The 23,142-nt window shown below is 41.0% G+C and overlaps 1 protein-coding gene across 1 annotated transcript in view; it reads left to right on the forward strand.

Annotated features, from left to right (window-relative positions):
- Window positions 1-23,142, forward strand: part of lrp5 (low density lipoprotein receptor-related protein 5) — a 56,573-nt gene that overhangs the window by 845 nt on the left and 32,586 nt on the right. The window contains exons 2-7 of the mRNA XM_034686529.1: window positions 12,370-12,570; window positions 12,660-12,876; window positions 13,292-13,360; window positions 13,452-13,580; window positions 20,624-20,820; window positions 20,928-21,059. Of these exons, the coding sequence (XP_034542420.1) occupies window positions 12,370-12,570; window positions 12,660-12,876; window positions 13,292-13,360; window positions 13,452-13,580; window positions 20,624-20,820; window positions 20,928-21,059 (945 nt within the window). The remainder of the gene's footprint in view (window positions 1-12,369; window positions 12,571-12,659; window positions 12,877-13,291; window positions 13,361-13,451; window positions 13,581-20,623; window positions 20,821-20,927; window positions 21,060-23,142) is intronic.

Consider the following 23,142-nt stretch of genomic DNA (forward strand, 5'->3'; position numbering starts at 1 on the left):
TATGGATGCATGGAGGCATTACATCAGGGCTGAGACACCACCAGTCTGCTCACATCTTTAACCAAGTATACCTATATAATGTAATCATAGCGCATTATAACGCACTGCTGACCACCTCAGTGCCTGTCTGTGAGCTCAGAATACTTTATTACACCAAATCTGTCATCTCAAATATGAACCCTGAAACCTGTTGAGGGTCTGAACATTTATATCAGGGGCTTCTTCTTTTCCTGTTTGTTTAGAGCTCTAAATCTCGTGCAGAGGTCAGGTCAAAGTAACTTCTATAACACATTCAAGAGAAGAGGTTCATTAATCAAGCGTCCTTCACACATAGAGCACTTGAGGACGCTTTACAGAGTTAAAACAGAACATTTGAAATAAAATAAATGCAAAGAGTGAAAATTAGACTCAAAGACTGTAAATAAAGTAATGAAATAAATAATACAAACAAACTAATGTAAACATGTTAATGGTGATTTGACTGTAATGGTGCAAAAAGTGCACATTGATCTAAATAAGGAGCAATATGGCCTTGAGTTGAGAAGAAGCAGTTTAATAAAATGATTCAACTGTGCGATAAAACAGTGTTATGATAATAACAGTAAAAACTTTAAAGTTTACAAATGATTCCAATAAAACAACAAAACAACAACAACGATAAGAGAAAATTAAACAATAAAAGGCATAATAGTGAGATTGACGGGTATGACTAAAATCACAGTCAGGGATGAAACAGGTGTCTGATAAGATATCACATGTGATCAGGGTGAATATTTATTAAAGTGTGTTTTAAAAGATAAAACTGATTTATAATAATGCATTTTTTTCTATAAACCTCTCCTCCAGACGTACAGAGATCATATTTATTTTGTTCAGACTCAAACAAATGTTGCAGCGTCAGGACGTTATTCCGTTTTTTAATCACTGGAAGCAGAAACATGATGCAAAAACAACCACTTCTAATCCTCAAACATATGAACAACAAATGTAGTGTGTTTAAATACATGATATCATATCAACCAGTGCTGATGTAGACAAAGGAGAGGTCACAGTGACTGAGCGTGGTCACCAACATTTAGTGAATAGAAAGCTTCTAATGAGTCTACTTAAGTATAAAGATGACTGAGGGAGGCAAAACTGAGATGTCATTGTATAGTGTTTAACTCTGAAGATATGATAATGATAATAAACTTTGTTTAAGTAGCACATGTCTTACAAGATCTGCAGCTCAAAGCGTTTAACACAGAGGAAATATCAGCGCTTGAATGAGACACAGACTGAACATAAATGATGAGGTGAGGGAGTCGATAAGGTAACATGGTGGAAAGTCAAACTTGATAATGATAGATAGAATAAGGTCAAAACGCAGAATGTATAACAAAACATGTATAACTCAGATTCAAATAGGAAAGAGAAGAGGATGAAATTAAAATACATGACATGCACACAACATCAGGAAAACATCAGGATGCAACATTTGAGCGGCTGAAGTAAAGAGAGAGTTTTCAGTTTATATCAAAATAAAAAAAGTGAATGTTGAAAGATTCAACCGGAGGAGCTTTGTTGAAGTTAATCTGATCATATTTTAGTTTGAGCTGCACGTTTTTTTGTGACAAATATAAGTACTTATTTTATTTTGCTTTATTGCACATATATAAGCAAAGGATGCATTGCCGCTCAATAACAGGAGACATGAAGGTTAAGTCAGCAGAGACTAACCCCTAACTTTAGAGACTATAAATGAACAGGAGGAGCAGCAAAGACCCCGTCAGGGCTCATTCAGTGCCCTCCTGATGAGAAACTCTGGACATAAAGACAGAAGTGTTGATAAAGCTTCAGATGAGTTTAAGATATGATGATGACGATGAAGATAAGAAGGCACGTTCTAACTTATTTTTATTCATTATGTTTTTATTGACTAATGGTTGATTTTATTTCTATCTTGTTTTCCTTCACTTCGTTCTGATTGATTGCTCATTTCTTGTTTTTATTGAGGTTACCTTTTCCGTACTGAGCACTTAGCCACTTGGTTTGTCATGTCTTGTCCTGTGCTATTTGCACTGTAAACAAAATCTACCCATGGGTACAAATAAAGTAACCTTGAACTTTGATAAAATGACCATATAAGTGAGGTCATTATAAAACACAGACAGAGCGCTCACTCTCTGCAAACATACTAAATTCTTGCAAAAAATGTGTACACAGATATTTTCCTCATATAATGGAATGGCTGTTTGTTAATGTATAATAGATGAGTGTGATGTTTGTGTTTAAGTTATACACGTTGGATTCAACTCCTAGAATCTATAAGAGACTGAAAGTGAAAGCGCACTCAAAATCAGAAACACAAGCCTTGACTTTCACTCCTTTAGAACCAGCTCATCACGTCGACAGAAACATGCAGAACTCAAAACAAACATAAACCAAACACCTGAAGTGCAACCAAACATGTCACTGATCACTCAGACTTTATCAGGGTCAAAGGTCAGCAGCTGAATTATTGACTAAGCACCATAACACAACAGGACTGTAAATATTTACAACAGCTACTCTGAGCTCTGTTCAGCCTTGGCTGCAGAATACTGGCAGACTCATGTACACAATACTCACAACATACGACCACACATGATACAATATATATGAGTGAAGACATGCATCCTCAGAGAAGAAGAGGTTAAAGTTGATCACTGAGGCAGCCACAGTTATACACACACCACACACAATCCACACACTTCACACACACTCTGTAAAAACACCAACACAGTGTCAGAACACCGCTTGGCAAACATCACAGCAGTGTGTGAGCATGTTTCTATGTGTGTGTGTGAGTATTAACACACTTCAGGATCACTGTGTGAGTACTGTGTAGTGTTCATGTATCAGATGAAGTCTAACTTTGGGATTGATCACCGCCTTCAAAAATTCACCGTCCAACCTGAGGAAGCGTGTCGAGGTGTAGATAGTAAAAAAACATTGAAGGTTCACATAAAATAATTACTCTGTGATAGAGTGATAAAGTCAGACCTATGGCAATAGTTCATTGGAGATGCTGATAATGATGAATTAACTGTGCCACAGCCCAAGCCTCTTGTGATTAAAAAGCTATTCAATAATGAGTAAAGTTAACTAAAGATAAGTACAGGCCAGTTATAAAAATGTTTCGACTCCATTTTTCCCTTTAAACAGACCTGGACACTTAGACCCATCTGAGAGCAATTTAAGAAATATGCATAATATTGATGTTAAAACAGCGATTGTTACATTTCAGCTGACTTTGACTAACATTAAACTCTCTGTAGTCCAAGTTAAAGATGTTTTGAAGCCACTAATGTCCTCGTTGTTTGAACTGAAATTTAAATTCAGACTATCTGACGAGTCTAAAGATGAGAAAACACTCAGAAAATAGTCAAACTGAGCACAGTTTACCTAATGAGGCTCAGACAGGATCACAGAGTGAGTGTGGCTAAGGTTAGCAGAGCTAGCACCACCAACCCAAGTTAGCGTCCTGTGGTCAAATGGTCATATGTCAGTTTAAGCAGACACAGCCTACATTCAACTTTGTCTTCATTTACTAGATCAACATACTGACAAACCACGCTACCAGATTACATCTCTCACCTGTGCCTGTTTACATCCAGGTAGTAGAGCTTTAGAGCATTATGGGAGTAGGCTTCAACTAAAGCTACAGCCCAACTAGTTGAGAGGGGTTGCGCTACAGCTTAGACACAACATATGGCTGACATTTTAGGCCTAGAATGATAAAGATATTAATAATATGTTTGACTCTGGTGCTGACTAGCGAGGCTGACAACGTTTCATCTGTATGTGGATTAAATATGCACGTCAATGTAAAAGGGTCTTTTGACTCTTAGTTTTCTTTCAGCATTGAACCCTTGCTGATGTCCTGCGTCCTCTTCAGCACTTTTTTACTGTGTAAACTTGGAAAACACTTAGAAATGGTGTAAGAGGATCCTACAGTGTCATATTGTGACACGTTGACTCACCAATTTGCCATTTGAGACAGATTTGTGCTGACATTGGCTCTCCTGTCACAGGATGCTTTTCAGATTACAGCTATCTACCCCTGGAATCCTTTCTCTTTCCACTCTCAGAGCACCCAACAGGTGATTTCATTCTGCCTGGCGTCCGTATGGACCTCTGTGTTAACTGCTCTCAGGCTGCGTGTGAGCCTCTTGTTTTGTTTGCACGAAGGAACGCACAACATCAACAAACCAGGGTGAGACTTGAAGAGACTGACTGACAGACAGCAGAACAGCTTCAATGCTTATTTTAGTCTACACCGGGCCATTCAAATGATTTTATCTTTTCTTTTGACAAAGTTTGATCAAAGCAGGAAACTTTTTTTTTGCAAATTCTAATGTTCTGTATTTGTAAAATAAAAACCAAACATTGATGATTAAGACGCAGCAGATTAAAGGTTCTTGGGCTCGTGGCTGCAGGTAAAGAGAAGTCGGTAGTTAGCAGAGAAAGTGGAGGTCAGGAGAAGAGATTTGGTGACAGTGCAGAGGAGGAATGTAAGGAAGAGATTGATATCTTTTCCTGTTTGTGTTGCACTGGTGTGAAACTGCAGAGCGCTGCTGTGCTGTTTGAATTTCACACAAACCCAGAGGAGTTAGAGGAAATGGGAGGACGGAGGAATAAGAGAGAAACTGCTGAGAGAAGAGAGGGAAGGAGAAAGAAGAGAAGAGGAGCAGAGGTAGAAAAGAGAACCAAGCGTTTGTATGCAGTGTGGGGAAATATGGAATTGAATGTGTTTGAAGTCTCAATGAGTACAAACAGGAGTGAGTACAGAGGATGAGGTGTTTCCAGGTTACCGTCCTTGCTTTGTTTTCTAAAACATCAAATCCAGAATTTCTGGAAATAAGTGGATCATAATTCAGAGTTGACCACTGTGTGAAGGAGATCAGCCAGAGCCAGCCTGACAACGAGGTCAATGACTGATATTAGCTGTTCATTTTTATCCTCTGATGACCAAGAAAACAACGTAGAGCTGTGCTTTATGTGAAATGCCATGAACTAACCTTTGATTGATTTCATGCTGTAAAATTGATTGATTGACTCAATGAAGCTGTCTCTATGTCACATCTCCGTCCTTCTGAAACAGATCCAGAATCCAGTATTTAAAGGTACAGTGTGTAGTATTTAAAGGTACAGTGTGTAGCATTTAAAGGCGAAGTATGTGGTATTACAGTTGCAGTGTAGTATTTAAAGGTACAGTGTAGTAGTGTGTACAATAGTGCAATTATTACATAAGCCATACACAAAGCATCAATAACCAAACAGTAGGCCTGTGTGTGAGGCTACAAACTTGATTTTATTCTAAATTTCATTTTTCACAAGAGGAAGGTAAATTAGAATTAGGAAAAAATCAGAGTGATAGAGCCACGACAATAAAATCATAATTTTGGCCTGTCGTTAGCCTACATTTTATTTTGAAGGCGAATATCAGAAAAACAGCCAAGTGGAGTTACAGTTAAAGATGTCACAAATAATCCTAATAGTGCTCTGTTTGTTGGACTATCTTTTCAGAGTGCTAGACCTAAACCTAGAAAACCTAAAATTCCCCTTCATAATAAAATGTTACAGTGGCTGATGTTAAGACTTTATTCTGGAAGTCTCTACCTTCTTCTCACAAAGACGGTATGCATCTTCCCCTTACAAATCCTGTAATCGTAAAATCTGGTGAAGTAAAAAAAAAAAAAAAATGGTAATGTTAAAATGGTAATGTAGACATCCTGGAAGTTTGTGACAGTCAACCTTGATTCCCTTCACACACACACACACACACACACACACACACACACACACACACACACACTCCCAAATATTGCCACTCACAGATGGGCTGCATAAACACACTCCCTACACCCACCAGTCACCACTCACATTTTTCTTGTCCCAGGTGTGAAAAAGATCTCTTCCTTCCTTACAACAACTCACACACACACACACACACACACACACACACACACACACACACACACACACACACACACACACACACACACACACACACACACACACACACACAGGGCTGCATTGAGATTGGCTGTGATAAGAAGTAAAGCGAGGGAGCCTGTCAGCTTTCTGCAAGGAGAACAAAACAGAAAGTGCGTGCGTGTGTGTGTGTGTGTGTGTGTGTGTGTGTGTGTGCGTCAGGGGGGAGGAGGTCATACTGGGGGTGGCAGCTTACAAAGAAAGAGGGTCCCAAAAGAAGTTTCTAAAGCAATGCACCGCTGCACCCCTTTCTGCACACCCACCCACCCACCCACCCACACACACACACACACACACACACACGCTTAGACAGGTCTCCCCCCTCACACTTTGATTGTTAATCCCATTGACAAACTGAAACGTATTTGTTGGTCGGTTCTTTTGAGTAGCACCTCTATTACACACACACACACACAAACACACACACACACACACACACACACACACACACACACACACACACACACACACACACACACACACTGACACCAGTGATGTCGTTGTTCTTGATACACATTTATAGCATTTTATGGTGAGGATTATTGCTCACATAGCGATTCTGCTGCTTACACGAGTGTTTCCTCTCGTGCTTCTGCAGCGCAATAACACAATGTGACATCACACACTGGGACACTAATATGGCACATATTACACAGTTCAGTGTGTAAGTATAAAGGTGTAGTGATGGCAGAATTTCATTACGTAGCTGTTTCGGCATTGCAGTGTGTAAGAGGCTATCAGCACCACCTTCCCCTTTACGACTCTGATACTTCCTCCAATGGTGGATTTGAGGGGGAATGGCCTTGCTCCACTATTATACTTTTGTGCGTTCCACATTGAAGACAAGATGCAGCAGAAGCATTAATAAAGACTTTTTTTTTAGCAGTGACTCATTTCACAGTTTCATGATTTTGGTGTCGTTCCCAAATGTTCATCAGTCGTTCATTTTTAGGTGTGTGTGTGTGTGTGTGTGTGTGTGTGAGAAAAGCTTGAGATGTGACAGACGTGTCACCACAGATATGTGTGAACGGCCTGGGTGATGTCTGTCCTCATCAAGTCTTTGTCTCCTGTACAAGCGTGCAGTGTTTGGGTTCTGCAGTATGGACTCGTCCTCTGTCTTTAGGAAACCTTAAATGTCCCTTGGAGGTCTGCCGTCTCTAATCCTCAGAGGAGCGTCTCTGTTAGGACACAGCTGACCTGAGGAGACCCTCTCTGTGTGGTCTGCTCTCTCTGTGGTTCTGGTCCTCTGGACTTTGTCTCTGCGTAGACAGATAGTCTTTCTATTTTAGGAGCGCAGGGTCTCATTGAGGGGAAGTTGTGACTGCTCACATGTTTGTATTTTCATTTATAATTTCCTGTCATTCAGTCTGAGATTAAACTCTCTTATTGGCTGTTGTGACCAAACATGGCAGGAAATAAAGAACACATCATAACAACAAAAAACTTCAGATTACAGCTGACTCATGTCTTGCAGAGAGATATCTGGAACATTGACACCCAAAGGTGGCTGACAGGACGCCATTTAGGCTCAGGGGTTAAAGTGCACGCCTCATAAACAGAGCGACTATCTATGGGAATTAACTGGGAATTGAGGGTAATTTAATGGAAAGGTATCATATCCAAGCATACATATTTATTTTGTTATAAGCAGACATCCATCCAAAATAATACAATAAAAACAGATTTATTTGTAAGTGGAACTTTATCAAGTGTCAATTATCTTTTGAACAATCAATTCTTTCATTGAAGAACAAAAACAGGAATGTTGAGTTAAATATTACTCATCCCCCTACCCAACCCATTCAAAAATTAACAAAAATGCAATCCCAACAAAGTCCCATTCAAAATGTTAAATGAAAAGAGCCCCTCACCCTCCAAAAAAAGTCCCATTAAACATGCAAATAAAAAAGCATCTTCCCTCAAGCTTCTCAAGCCTAGCCTCTGCATTCTTGCTAAACCCTTTCAGGCAATTGGCTCCTCCTGGGTCTCATCAACATCCTCCATGTCCACTTCTCAACATCCAACTCCAACTCTTCCTCTTCAGTGTCACTGTCCAGCCTTGTTGAGGATGGCTCTGTGTCAGGCTCATAGAGCCTCAGGTTAGCCCGAATACAAAACAATTTTTACATTTGTGAGCCTGTTGCGCACCTTTGTGTGCGTGTTACCGAGGAATAGGAAATTGAAGAATATTGAGGAATACCATAGATATTCAACTGTACTCACATGAAATCTGGTTGTTTTCATCAGGATTATGCTAAAATATATTTTCCCCAACTATATTTAAGTTCTCTATTAAGAGCCAACTTTCAATTTAGTACATTTCTGGTTTATTCCTGGTAATTCCCATACATTCATGTGAATTCCCATGGAAAGTTTCCAACTTTGAAAATTCCCAGTAGATCCACTTGATATTTTCATGAATGGACGAAGTGGTTGTGGAGGGAAACTATCTTTTATCCTCCTGTAGGTCAGTGTCTCCGCTGACATGTTGGCTCGTTGGTGTTTGTGTCACATGACATAAAATACGTGGCTTATGTGTTTAATCTGAGATCAGTTGAATCAGATATGTCTAAGAGGTTGAGCTGATCACAGATAAGGATCAGCGGCCAGCCGACCTGATATTCATGTGAAGTGTCATGAGATAACTTGTTTTGATTTTTGCTGTATAAGAAGAGTTGATTCGTTGATTAAAATGGGATGAGCAGCTCTTAACAATGCACTAAGTTTATTTTTGTTGCAAGTTTTGCAGGAGTTGCTGGTCTACCAGTGCCTGCTTTCATTAGTATGTTTTGATTATTAAGTCTTTTTGTGTTGTAAGCATTTCCTTGGATCCAACTATTTATTTAAAAGCACAACATATCACAAAAATCAGTAAAAACTGTTTGTGTCAACAAAGTCTGGAGATACAAGGAGAGCTGTGTGTTGTTAGAAATCATCTTCCTCTTGAACATAAAGCTCTCTCTCACTGTAGGGAGCCTTTCTGTAATGTTGTCAGACTCTTACAATTACAACCTGAGCCTGTCAGGGACAAAAAACAGAACTTTTAGTGGACACACATTGATCAATGAAGGTTTATGTTGCAGACATTACAGCCTGTTCACCTGCTGCAGGATGAAGAACTCTACCAAGACTCTTAGAGACTGTCTTTGTACATATAGGTCATTCAAACCCAAAATAAGTGGCTGTATTCACTTTAACATTCAGACAGTTTATTATGTGTTCACATGTAGCTCCCTTGTTGTCAGATTGGCCTCTGTCTCTCCAGTTAAAGTCTGTTGCGTATGTGGATGATGAGCTGCAGCTGGTACAGGAGCTGTGGTCACAGGAGTGTGTTTGTGTGGACCGTAAACAGACAAGGTCAGAGTTCAAACGCACACTGATGTCACTTCATGTTTTTTATTACTGACTGAGTGATGCATGGAGCAAACTGAATGTATTCCAGTGTTTGTTTGAGGACAGGGAGTTGTTGTGGCACAGATTGACAGATTCACTGTGTGCTCATGCTGAGGGATCACAGGAGGCCGAGCCGAGCCAAACCACAGCTCTGCCACCCGGCCAGAACCAAACCACAGGCTGTCACAGCTGCTGGGACATCCACTGCTGCTCTCGCACACTGACACACTCTCTCTCTCACACACACACACTGACATACTCTGCCTGTACGGTCAGGGAAAAATACACTTTGAGCTCTTTTGTAGTAAGCTGTCAAATTGGTGTTTCTTCATCTGAGACACTCAAAGAGTTGAATCATTAAGTCAGAGGTTTCATGTTTTTGACAACCAAAACAGTTTGACTTTGAGGTGCCGGGTACCAGTTAGACTTAACAACCACCATGCTGAAGTCAGGGTTTAACTGTGACTCAGAATCTGCTTTATTTTAAGAGTCAATCCACAAAGTTCCTCAGAAGAAAGGAGACATAAGCTGTTTTCACACAGGCCCCAAACTCCAGAAAATTCACACACTTTATTGGGTGAGCTGCATGAGTTGATGACATTTTCACCCTGACTTCTACCGGGGGCTTTTTTCCTGCCTGCCCCCTTGTTAAACTTCCTCTAACTTCCAGTCGAGGCGAGCCAAGGTGTGGAAATATTCAAGAAAATTCACTGCGATGACGTTTCTATCACACAAACCTGAGTGATGTAAATCTGTTTGCGCGACAGGTAACAGGATGAATGATGATGTCTTCACATCAGTCTGTTTCCACGTAGCGTTGATAGAAATGTAAAGCCTGCCATAGTGGAGGTCTCTGTTGGGAATTTGTCCCGCTGTAACATCACTCTGTGGCGCTCACAGACTCATTCTGATGTCATGTTCTGCCTCCAGAGTTCACGCTGTGAGGGACGTGTGTGAACGGGCAGCTCTGGAAAATTTTGAGGACACAGTTTCTAAAATTTCTCTAAAAATTAAGAACATTTCTGGAGTAAGTGTGTGAAGAAGACTTGTGTGTGTTCACTCACTCGAGTGTTGAAGTAAATGTTAATTATTTAGAAATATCTCTGACATCAAATGAAAGCAGTCTGCTGCTGAAGGTGGTTTTTGTTTGGCTTTTTTTTAACTGACAACCGACATTTATGTGTTCATGTGTGCTTAAGAAATCCAAGAAGTGAAGCTGGTATCACACCCAGACACAAGACCTGAAAACAGAAGTTGATCTAAACTTTAAAACTACTTTAACACAGTCTCTGCTAACTTAGGTTTTTATTTGAATGACCAATCTACAGGAAAAACCTTAAACACTCGTACTCAGAGCATACAGAGAACTGACGTGTTCATGCAGAGTCTGCACTCCACCTGCAACCCTCCACTCTCCTGCTGTCACAGATGGAGTCAGCTGGATGCTCCGGACAGGCTGCAGTACATGATGTGGATTCTGGTTCACACTGTGGCTGCATATGTTGGCTGTTGATGAAGAGGATGCTCCTAAGAGTTACCTTTTACTTTTAATATTTGCAGCATGATGTGTGCTGTAATGTTGTTTGAGTCACAGATAGTATGTCACGTTGATTGAGGACACATTTTTAAGAAAATAGAATGGAAAAAATAACGGTATGGTCTACTTTATGCATGCAAAAGGCAAAAACATTTTCTTTGACTCCCATGTGCAAATACATGCCATTTTCATTCATATATCGTAATTTATTAAAATATATTGCAGTGCTACCTTTCCTAGTACTGTGTGGCACACTGTGTAAATGTGGTCTGCGGTGTTAAAGCTCCTGTGAGGAACTTTCTGTTTGTGTTGATTTTGGCGCCCCCGGTGGACAAAGTGATACCTCTAATCTTGGAGATCACGTCCTGAACATGTGGAAGTAGTTTTTAGTGACAGAAAATCTCTTCCTGCTCTCTTTGAACAGTCAGATGTGTCACTGTGAATACAAGCTGTGGAAAAAGAAAAGTAAAGGCTGTTTCTTAAGCATGCTCTCAGTCATCACACCAGTTTCAGGAACTGAAAAATACAACATAGACTTTTTCAGTCTTACTGCTGATGGTCTTGTGCCTTTTTGGAAGTCATAAAAAGGCATCACTGTAAATTTCAGTTCCACAACCAGCAAAAAACTCCCCACAGGAGCTTTAATGACCCGAGGCGTCGGTTCTTTGACCCCTGACAGAAACATAGAAGAAGGGAGTTTAAACTTACAAAAATAAAAGCAACTTAATCGTATATTGAAAAAAATATCTTTTAAGTTAAGAGAAAAACTTAAACTATAAAGGCTCTCAAGATCCCAAAATGTAACATAATGAGGTGTAATGCAGCAAACTTTTAGGGCTTCCAGAGTTTCTATCAGTTTCTGAGGTTTCCTTTTATCAGTTAAGAAGAAAAACCCTCTAATGTTTGGTTTGAAGTACATTTATTAACTTTTAATGAGAGGAGTTCAGAGATGTGCAGGTCAGATATCAACAGAATTCAGAGTAATTTATTTCTGCATTCATTTTTAACACTTGCTAAATTTGAGCAGCATTATTTGTCCAAAGACGTCACTTAAATAACCAATAAATCAAATTTGCAGTCAGCACTGAGCTATGATCCATAATAAAGATGCTCTGATTACTTTTTACCTCCTTAATATTTAGACTTGAGAATACGCCTGTATCAAGAAGTCCCTGTATATGTGTCATTGATAGAAAAACACTGATATCTAACGTTTCCCTAGCTGTGACGATCCCACACTCTGCGAGCACTGCACCCCTGTTCTTTGTAATCATCAGATGAAAGTTTGCATGAGTCCTAGTTGAATTTTTTGTTACTAAGTAAAACCTGATGCAGCTTTGATTCATGATGAAGCCACTGTCAGATTGATGGTTGACCTGGTTGCAGGTTTGAATGTAACATGAATGTCTCCTCTTCCTCAGGCTCTCCTCTCCTCCTCTTTGCAAACCGGCGTGATGTGCGACTCGTTGATGCTGAAGGTGTGCGGGGCGAGTCGGCCATTGTTGTCAGTGACCTGGAGGATGCAGCAGCGGTGGACTTCCTGTACTCTGAGGGTCTGATATTCTGGACGGACGTCAGCGAGGAAGCCATCAAACAGACGTACTGGAACCAGTCGTCTAACTGTAAGACTGCGTTCTGTCTTTGTAAACTGAAGCAGAGTGAACCCTCCTCTTCCTTACTGTCTCTAACTGTGTTTGTTCTCTGGTTGCAGCTCTGAAGGAGGCTCTGGGGACGGGTCAGAGTGTGGTGGTTGCAGGTCTGGACAGTCCTGATGGGCTGGCCTGTGATTGGTTGGGTAGGAAGCTTTACTGGACAGACTCTGAGACAAACCGGATTGAAGTGGCCAACTTGGACGGCTCCAGCAGGAAGGTTTTGTTCTGGATGGACCTGGACCAGCCGAGGGCGATCGCTCTCCACCCTGCCCAACGGTAAAACACACTCAGATAAATTTAAGCCTGCTCCTAAAGGGACGAATGCATAAAACAACAGACTGCAAAATTCAATAAACATAAAAAAGTTAAAAACAAATACAACAACAGAAATGTGAGTACTAAAGATACTGCAGACATGAAAACAATGCAAAGAAAAAGGAGGAGAATCAGTTTGATTGGGCGTATTCTGGTATAAAAGAAAGTTTCTGCAGCAACAGTTGCAGGGATCAGTGTGTCACAGGTGTGGAAGTATTCATGTGCTCATTCTGCACATACTCTGTCCTTTGTTTTGGACTCTCCTCCTTGAGAGCAGAGAGTTGTGTACAGAAGTAACCTCACCTCAGAGTTATAGAAAAATGTGCTTCTCTGTTTCTTCTCATGGTGAAACTCTGCCTCTCTTTTCTGCCTCCAGGTATATGTACTGGACAGACTGGGGGGAAGAGCCCAGGATAGAGCGTGCTGGGATGGATGGCAGCAACAGGTAAGAGATGTAGTCAACCTTTAGAGGACTCAGGTTCATGAATAACACAACATGAGGAGCAGCTGTGAGATGATACGTGTGTCTCTGACAGGAAAGTGATCGTGGATCGTGACATTTTCTGGCCCAACGGTCTGACCATCGACCTGCTGGAACAGAAGCTGTACTGGGCCGATGCCAAACTCAGCTTCATCCACAGAGCCAACCTGGATGGATCAGCACGGTACGGACCCTGCTTTTATATGTGTGTGAATGGAAGAGAGTATGTTTAATATCCAACGAGGTGTGCATTATCAGGACTTTATGGGGGACATGGAGCGCTCTGTGCCCAACATTACATTTGTCGAGTACGATAAAATCCCAGGTTGGCCTTTTCCAGAAACATCTGTTCAGTCCAGAGGTCAGTCGATTACAATTGTGTGATCTGTGATGTGGAAAGTTGAGATAAGCTCAAGCAGGACTAGCAGTTTTAAACTCATTACATCCCAGTCAGAGGCAGCAGAATCTAGCCGGATTAGTTGACTTGATGAGGGTTTTATGGTGGACAGACTGTCTTTAGGAGTTTCTATATCAGCTGGAAACTTGTCCAGCAAACGAGAACAGTGACATGGAAGACTCTGGGACTCTGGGAGAAACTGGTGTGGCAGTGTTTGCTCTATTTTTTGGAATTTTGTGAAATGGAAATTGAAGAATCTCTCGTGGTCAGTGGTTGTTGAAGGTTTGGCAGGCTGATACATTCATTGTTTTAAATTAAACTTGGATCATGCTGATTGGTGTTTATTGAAACAGAGAAATGTTTGTTTCTTGCCTGCTTTTCTTTTTTGCTTGTTAGTAACCACACATCTGCCAGCACTCCTGGTTTCCCTGGTTTCTCCCGTAATCTCCTGCCCCCCTCATGTTTCGTTGTTTCTCCCAGGAAACTCACAAAATGTTCACAACACCGCAACCTTATTCTAAATATTTATATAGCCAACATACAGTTTATATTCTTTTCAAAAAATACCAAAATTCACAATCACAGTCCACGACTACATCAAATTTAAATGCTACTCCAATCGTGACCTCATTGATTCAATATCCCGTGCAGTTATTACATTTCAATTAGAAACAATGTTATTTGGCGGATTATGTCACTAATGTCAGACTTCCAACAGATCTGTGTCAGGTCCGACTCCGATCCGCTGCTTTTCAGCTCTATGATCTCTCGTCCGGTCCCACTCGATCTGCTCTTTTGAGATTTATGCGTCGTGCTCCGGCATCCGTCTAAAAATAGAAGTCTTGCGTATCTGATCTGGAGGGCTCTGGCGTGCTGGATCAGAGACGGAGCCAGAACGCAACGCAGCGGATCCATTGGGAGTTAACACATTGACTAGAATAGAAACCTATCAACTCCGGTGCCGTGATGGGTCGGAGACTGATCAGACCCTGATCTCGTGGAATTTGACTGTGACGCTTGCTTGCATCACATGTTGTTAGTACACCGAGATACGAACATTGTAGATCATGGCCATTTTCTAATCCTTTTCATAGTGGACAAACTTCTCTCTTATATCTGACATTAAAGATCCCCCCAGACTCCTCCTGGAGATAGCAGTGTAGTTTAGTCTCATTGCCTAACGACAGTTGATTTATAATGGATGCAGTGTGGACACCAAGCGTCTTTTCAATGTGATAACTGACGCTCGTGTGCTTTAAGGACATGGTGTTATTTGATTTGGAAGCTTGTCACATAATAATAAACATAATGGTAGTCAATCTGCAGTTTTTGGTTTGTTAGTATGTGAAGATGTTTTACGGGGAAGTCGCATGATCTTACCTTTCAGAGGTCTACGAGTCAAAGATTTTCAAAGAAACAGATTTTACTGACTTCCTCTGTCTGCTGAAGACATTAGACTGCTTTACTCACTGTTTTGACAGTTTTTAATGATCTTTTCTTTGTTTAAGGAATTAAAGCTTTAAAATTTCTGAAAACTTTAGGGCCGGCTGATTAACTGTAGCTCTATTTTATATCCTGAGTCCTCAACAGCACCATAATGAAGCTCTGCCGTCATCATGCCTTTGTTCTTTCATATCGATCCTGTAAAGGTGTGATAATGATGTCTCAGTGTGAAGCACGGGAGGTAAACACACAGCGGGAGCTTCACATTCATACAGACAGAGATCAGTCGATTTGAAAACAGCCTGGCAGTAAATCCATCTCAGTCTCAGCCCTCCTCTATCTGCAGCAAACTGTCCGTCTGCTGACGGATGTAGAGGCGTGCTTATAAGACATACTTTCCCCCAGACATCTAGAATCAGAGTGCAAAGGTGAAGGTGAGTCTGAGTTAAAGCAAACATCAGTGATGATGGCCGCAGACAAACTGATGTGTTATGTACTGAATATGAAGAGATCAGAGAAGTCTGTGAACGTCAGTGAGAGGACGGCCTGAATGAGCTCCATTTAAGGTCAAAACTAGGAGAAAAGCAGATAAATATTCTTCTGAGATGACTTTGGAGTTCTCTCAGGTCATCATCATCATGACTTTCCACATGAATGATGTCTCTCAGCCTACCAGCGGTTTCTGAATGTGTTCCTTAAATATTTTTAACTTTTTGGTTGTCTTTGAGAGAAAAATACAAAAACTAGTGCAGCCAGTGTGGAAGTCCCAAAAACTGCAAATCCCACTAGAGGAAGTCCACTAGAGTCTTTCTTCTGCATTGAGTCAGTCATCATAGAGCCCCATGTTAAAATGTCCAACAGTCTGGTTCTCTAAAACTCATTTCTCTATTCATGACAACTGTATTGGCTCACCTGTTTACAGCAGATTAAGGATTAACGGGAGGCAGGATTAGGGGCGTGGCCTCTTTGAGGTGTCCCCTCAGCTAATACTTAACCTCTGGGCTGTGTCTGTGCGGTGTTTGAGCCTTTTGGAAGCTTTCAAGTAAATATCAGATAAATAATCTGTCTGTCTGTCTGTCCGTGCGCTTTATTGGACTTTGACCACAGATTTCACATTCAGTCCCATGATACCATTATTTATGTGTTAGCGCTGATTAGCAGCTACCTGTGTGTGTGCTCTCCATACCTGTCTTGTCAGCTGGTTCAGTGATACTGACACTCTGATTTTTAGCAGATAGAGATACTTAGACTCATTCATTAAACTTCTAGCATCTATAAATGTTACAGTCAAACTGTCGAGGACTCCTTGTTCAAACTTTAAAGATCAGCAGAAAGTTCTCAGAGTTTTCACCCCGTCCTCTTTGTAACAAAGACCCGGAGGAGGGGAGGAGAAAACTCGCTGTTCAGACAGAATGAAAGAAAAATAGAGCGAGTATGAGAGGGCTGTCCAACACAAACAGAGCTGTGGTATGGAGGCCCCAGTCAAAACACACACAGCTCCACGCATACTCCCACTGCATCAATCTTTCCCTCTTTCCTTCAGGCATCTTATCATCCCCTCTCTTTTCCTCCCTCTCTCTCTCTTCATCTATCCAGCCTCCCTCCATCTTTCTCTCTGTGCTTCTCCTCAGTGGAAATTTCCAGACAGTCGTTTCTTACTGAAGTTAAATATTAAAAAAAGCTCCATTTCTAGATGGTAACCTCAGGAGGAGAAGAATAAAGTGCCAAAAGGTTTCACAGCAAACTGAGGCACAGAAAGAACTGCTGTTCGTCCTCCAGAATCCAAACATCTGTGAAATCATTTCATTCTCCAGTATCGACGGTTCCTCGGTAGGAAATTCCAACAGTGACAAACGAGAACATTTGGAAACAAGAATCAGGACGTTAGAAATAGAGGAACAGGTCTGAGAGAAAACAAAGCGCTGTGACTGACTACTTCAGCTGAATCAAACCCAAACTGCAGCCGGCTGAAGTGGTCCTCATGGATTAGCCTAGAAGAGCTCCACTCGGGGCCCATCATGTATTCATCTAGCCCACATGGACCCATCCATGGGCCCATTTACTGCCCGCGTACACACCTGGGTCTCCTCTTTGTGGCGCCCTTTCAGCGTTTTTCTGTTTGCCAATCTAAGCAAATTTATCAACAGAAGAGAGACTCGTTATGTGGTTGATAATATTTTGAAAATCAGAGTTAATTTAGACATTTGAATTAAGTTGTAGTTTAGTCATTTTCAGAAAATCTTTGAGTGTTTGAGTCTTATTTTACTTTAATTTTAGTTTAGTTTTAATCAATGTTTTAGTCATAGTTCCCTCTGACAGTTTTATGAAAGTGTTTTAAAGAAACATATTTCTCCTGGTTGGAAAGATTTCACTGTGATTAGTTGTCTGGGCTGAAAATGTGTTTGTAACTTCTTTAAAATAATGAATGCTTAAATATTGTTATGAAAAGTGCAATAAATCGTATTTAATCAAGGACAGCATCCCGATTGCTAACAGGTGTTCTGCTGAGTTGTGCTGCCTTGCTGAAAAAATTCTACCATAGCATGAATAGATAGCAGAGACCTGATTCCACAAAGAGCGATTCATTTTATGAACATTAAATTTAAATATGTTCATGTCGTCGAATCATCATACATCATTTTTTTTTACCCGGGCAGAAACTGCAGGGTGCCTTGTCATCAAGTTTCCTTTACAATCTGTAGAGTTGTTGTCCTCTCATCTTGAACCCACAAGGCGAAAAATATGACCCTTTTCTTTTTTCATCATAGACTTCAGTGCTTTACGACACTATTAATCATAAATATAATATAATATAATATTGTATTATTTGAAAGCATGTTGTACTGAAAAGTATCCAAATATTGAAATTGCAACCTTAATTTGAAGACCTGCAAAGCTTAGAAAAATTAGTCTGCTGACATGAGAAAGACATTATCATACGTCCCCTGAGACAATATATATGGTATATATGGGGGGGGGGTATATGGGCTCGTATATGCTAGCCCATATACCCCCCCCTCCCCCATGCTTTGTTCTCTTTATTGTGGGTTTTTATGATGTAAAGCACTGTGTCACGTCTGTTTTGATAAGTGCTTTATAAATAAACTTTATTATTATATATTATTATAATATTCACATTTTAAACTTCATCTATGTACAACCCCAATTTGTTTAAAATGTTTAAAAGAACAGAATGTGATGGTTTGTAAATCATTTAAAGGTACAGTGTGTAGTATTTAATGACATTTAGCATAACAGATTTGGTAGAAATTGAATAAGACATTCATAAGTGTGTTTAAATTAGTGTGAAATTGCCGGAATATAAAAATAATGAATGAGCCTTTTATATCTATTTGGGAGCGGGGTCTGCACTTTTACAGAGGCCGCCATCTTGCACCACCATGTTTCTACAGTAGCACGGAACAGACAAACTAGTAACAGCCGTATATGTGTGATACAACAAAGAAGAAAAAGAGAGAGGTTTTTGTGCACTAAAGATTTTGTATTGATAGATGTTTTTTGATGGTAAAAACTTGACGGAGCAAGGGAGCGTTTCAATCTAGACTGTTACATATCGCTATCTGTTCCCATTTCTACACTCTGCACCTTTATAGTCTATATTTTACTGAAAATAGAGCAAAGACAACATATCAGATGTTTAAACCGAGACATGTTATAGTCTAATTTAAAATGTGTTGTGCAATGTTAAATAAACACCTGGAGGAACATCTCCCAACTAATGAGGTTAATGGTCAACAGGTTAGTCACATGACTGGGTATAAAAAGGACACTCCAGAGAGGCTGAGTCTCTCAAGAGGAAAGATGGGAAGAGGTTCATCACTCTGTGAGAGACTGCGTGAGCAAATAGTTCAACACTTTGAGAATAATGTTCCTCAGAGTAAAAAACGGACTCCTGTTGTCCTCATCTCCGTCTCCTGGAGTGGAAACCTCTGACGTGTTGGAGACTTTGTTCCTGCGGCAGCAACACACTCCATCTTACTCTTATTGCTTTAAGCAGCACAACACAATATTTTTATGTAACCGCAGAATCCATCATGCTGTCATGATGCAGTGTGTCTGTAGGTGTGTGAGGATCATGTGACGCTCTCATTCACAGCAGAGACACGGACGGACGGACGGACGGACACACACACACACACACACACACACACACACACACACACACACACACACACACACACACATACAGCTCAATTAGAAGTGACGGCTCAATCTGCATCTACCTGACAGCCTGAGTGATGAACTCATTTAGCTGTTTGCCTATTAGGCCTCACACACACACACGTACACACACACACGTACACACACACACACACACACACACACACACACACACACACACACACACACACACACACAGGCTGAACATAGCTTTGAAATCTGGAGTTGGTTAAAATTAGTTCTTTCTGTTTTCCGTTAACCACCGCTGGCAGACTGTAATGCAGTTACAGCACGCACACACACATGCACACACACACACACACACACACACACACACACACACACACACACACACACACACACACACACACACACACACACACACACACACACACACACACACACACACAGCTAAAAATGATGATTGATGAAAGCCAGTTTCTGCCGTGTTGATATTCTAAATACAAGCTGCTTTGATCGTGTGCCGTGGTGCGTCGGTGTGTGTGCATTTTCCTGTAAGTGATTCTTAAAGTATGTTTAAGGAAAAAAATACTCTTGATCCAACACACACACACACACACACACACACTCCTCTCTGGCACACCTCATGCTGTTTGCAGCAGTTTGGAAAAGAAAAGGCAGAATCTCTCTGAGGCCTTGCATGTTCTCACCGTGTTGTTTTAATGAAGCAGCGTGATGAGATGCACAACTCTACAATCACTGCTATATACATTTGTTAGAGATGTTTTCCCTCCTGATACCCAAATTTAAGTACCTGCCGTTACCAACAGACATCCGTTTCAGATGTCTGAAGTTCACACAGCATACTACTCTGATTACATCAAGGCTAACACACACTCGTTAAGCTCTGCAGCTCTGTGCAGTTAGCTCTTGTTTCGAGTTGAGCTGTTAGCATTATCCCTCCCTGCTCACTCATCCTGAAGTAGCTCCAATTTGTCTTCTTGCACTTCTCACCAGTTTACAGTGAAGTTGATTCATGACAGATGTGACACAGATTTCAGCGTTTATCATAAAGCTTCCTCTCTGCAGCAGGAGCAGCTTGTTCAAATAGAAACAGATCCTCGTATCAGGTCCAGAGATCTAAATCTGGAATCTTTTTATGTTCAAGTTTTTGAAACATCAGCTTAGTTTCATCTGTCTCAAAGTCTGCTCTGGTTTTAAAGAAGTTATTTTATGTCCTGCAGGGAGACTGTGGTGGAGGGGACCCTGACACACCCCTTCGCCCTGACGCTGTCTGAGGAGACCCTGTACTGGACTGACTGGCAGACCCGCTCCATCCACGCCTGCAACAAACACAGTGGAGACAAAACCAGAGAGATCCTGAGCGGGATCTACTCCCCGATGGACATCCAGGTCCTGGAGTCCCACAGACAGCCGAACAGTGAGTCCAAAACCATTAGAGCACTTCTCTGCATTTCTAAGGAGCTGTTCCTGTTGGAGCTGATCACGTTTTCTTCTTTTTCTCTGCTTCTCATTGGTGCGCTGCAGTCCTGACTCCCTGCAGTGATAATAACGCAGGCTGCAGTCACCTCTGCCTCCTCTCTCCGGTCGAGCCTTTCTACAGCTGTGCCTGCCCCACCGGAGTCCAGCTCAAACCTGACAGCAAGACCTGCAAACCAGGTATGAACCTCACCTTTACATTTAGTCAGTGGCTTTTAAGTTCTTCTTCTGAGCTGGGTTTTATTTTGAATGACTTTTAACCCTGCAGACCAAAGTCATAAATGTTTCTGAAATCAGCATTTTCCTACTCAAACATGACATGGTACTGAAGTAGTAGTGCTAGTATATTTGGCACATTCTGAGAATCTGCTAAAGTAAGAGTAGGAAGTACTTTGTCCCTACAGACTCTAGAGTCACAGCCTGCTGTGCAGAGAGGTCACTGTGATATGTCCACCTTGCAGGACAGCTTGTACTGATACATGTCAGGTTGTAGCTTGCAGCTTACCTGACTGTGGTTGGAAAGAGGTGTTGGTTTAGTAAAAGTGATGTTTGGCTGATGAGTTATAGACCTGGGAGGGACGAACCTGTGAATGTATTTGTAAATGTTGTGATTTCAGCAAGATGTCAGCTGGCAGTAATGCTGTTGATGAAAGCTTGTTTCTTTTTTGCTTAACACTCATTTTCAGTCAGTAACTGCTGAAATGTAAACAGTACTCCCCTCATTGAATACTCAATTACAAGTGAAAGTACAGATTTTAAAAATTACTCACGAAAAGAACAAAACAAAAACACTGCTCACTAAAGCTACTCCATGACAGTAAAGCCTGGTTTATACTTCTGCGTTGACCCTACAGACGCAGACATGAGCACTACTCATTGTGCGTCGATGTGTCCATGTCGTGCAGCAATGCTCCGCTGAAACGCTTTAGCACAGTGTGGACTCTCTGATAGTCGGGTTGCCTATTTCCTGTTCCTATTATGTTAATTTACAGCTGATACATGTTTCTTTTTATAATACCGCAATGATTACAGGGAAGAATTGAGGGGAGACGTCAGAGAGTATGAAATGCACAGCTGATGGACGGCAATTCCAGAAGTGCTGTGTATGCAGGAAATACAATGCCAAGTGTACCAGTCAGAGGGCTTGCAGTCCGCATTGATTCAACAGTTACATTTTGGAGGAAGTGTGCGTCAGCTACATGCGCAAGCCTCTGTATAGGTACAGGGGTTACACAGACCTACTACATAGGCTACACCGTCAATTCTACCCAGAAGAATAAACCAGGCTTGACTTGAGTTAAAGTAATCCGTTACTATCCCCCCTGCCTATAAGTCAGGGGAGGGGCTTCACATGCAGCCAACCCTGACAATTTTGCGAAGTATTGAGTTATGCAGAGCGTGTGTTTGAAATGGGCTCTGATGTAACATCCAGCTGATAACATCACCTTCATTTCAGTCAAAATCTAACAGCTCAAATTCAATCAAATAAACAACCGGCCATCAAATACCATGCCCTCACTCTATTGCTTCCACTCAGTGGCTCTTAAATGAGGAGGAGGAAATCACTGTTTTCCACTGACATCAGTGATATCTATTTCTGATCAGCAAGTTGATATGAGCTTAATTCTTAGGTTAATGTTTAGTAACACGAAAATACGAGATTATCCCTCATGTCAAGGATGCTAGTTTGACCATAAAACTCTATGATACTTTATTTCAGTCATCCTGGAGGAACTCCTGATAGTAGAGTGCTCCAAAGTTACAGAACAACGTAAAAATGACGCAGCTGAGCATCAAATGGAAGTGAACTTTTAGATATAAAAGTGTTTAAGGGTTAAATGTAAAGATACATTGCCTTGTATAAAAATGAAAGTTTGGTAACTGAGGGTAACTAAGTCTGAAGTAAATAGGTTATGATGAAAACAGCTGAAATCAGTTGTTTGAGCTTTTATAGAGTCTTTAAGTTACTGTACTGTAGTGATGAGCTGAAATTATTGAAAAGTAAACCCTAACATTATTCTAAAAAGAGTTGTGTTTCACACAGTGTTAAAACAGAAACCTGACCGCGCTGGTGGACACACTCAGTCATTAGTATTTGCATGTGTCTGACCTCTGTTCCCATTGTCTCGGAGTATATTGTGGTGATGCAGCTCAGAGTGTAGGAGCATGAAAACAAGTGAAACTGACCTGTCTGCCTGCAGAGTGGGATATTAACTGACTAGCCGTCATGTTGATTCCCACAATGCTGAAACAATAGAGCCTT

Source organism: Notolabrus celidotus, chromosome 6, assembly GCF_009762535.1.
Source record: "Notolabrus celidotus isolate fNotCel1 chromosome 6, fNotCel1.pri, whole genome shotgun sequence".
In the NCBI taxonomy this organism is placed as follows: Eukaryota; Metazoa; Chordata; class Actinopteri; order Labriformes; family Labridae; genus Notolabrus; species Notolabrus celidotus.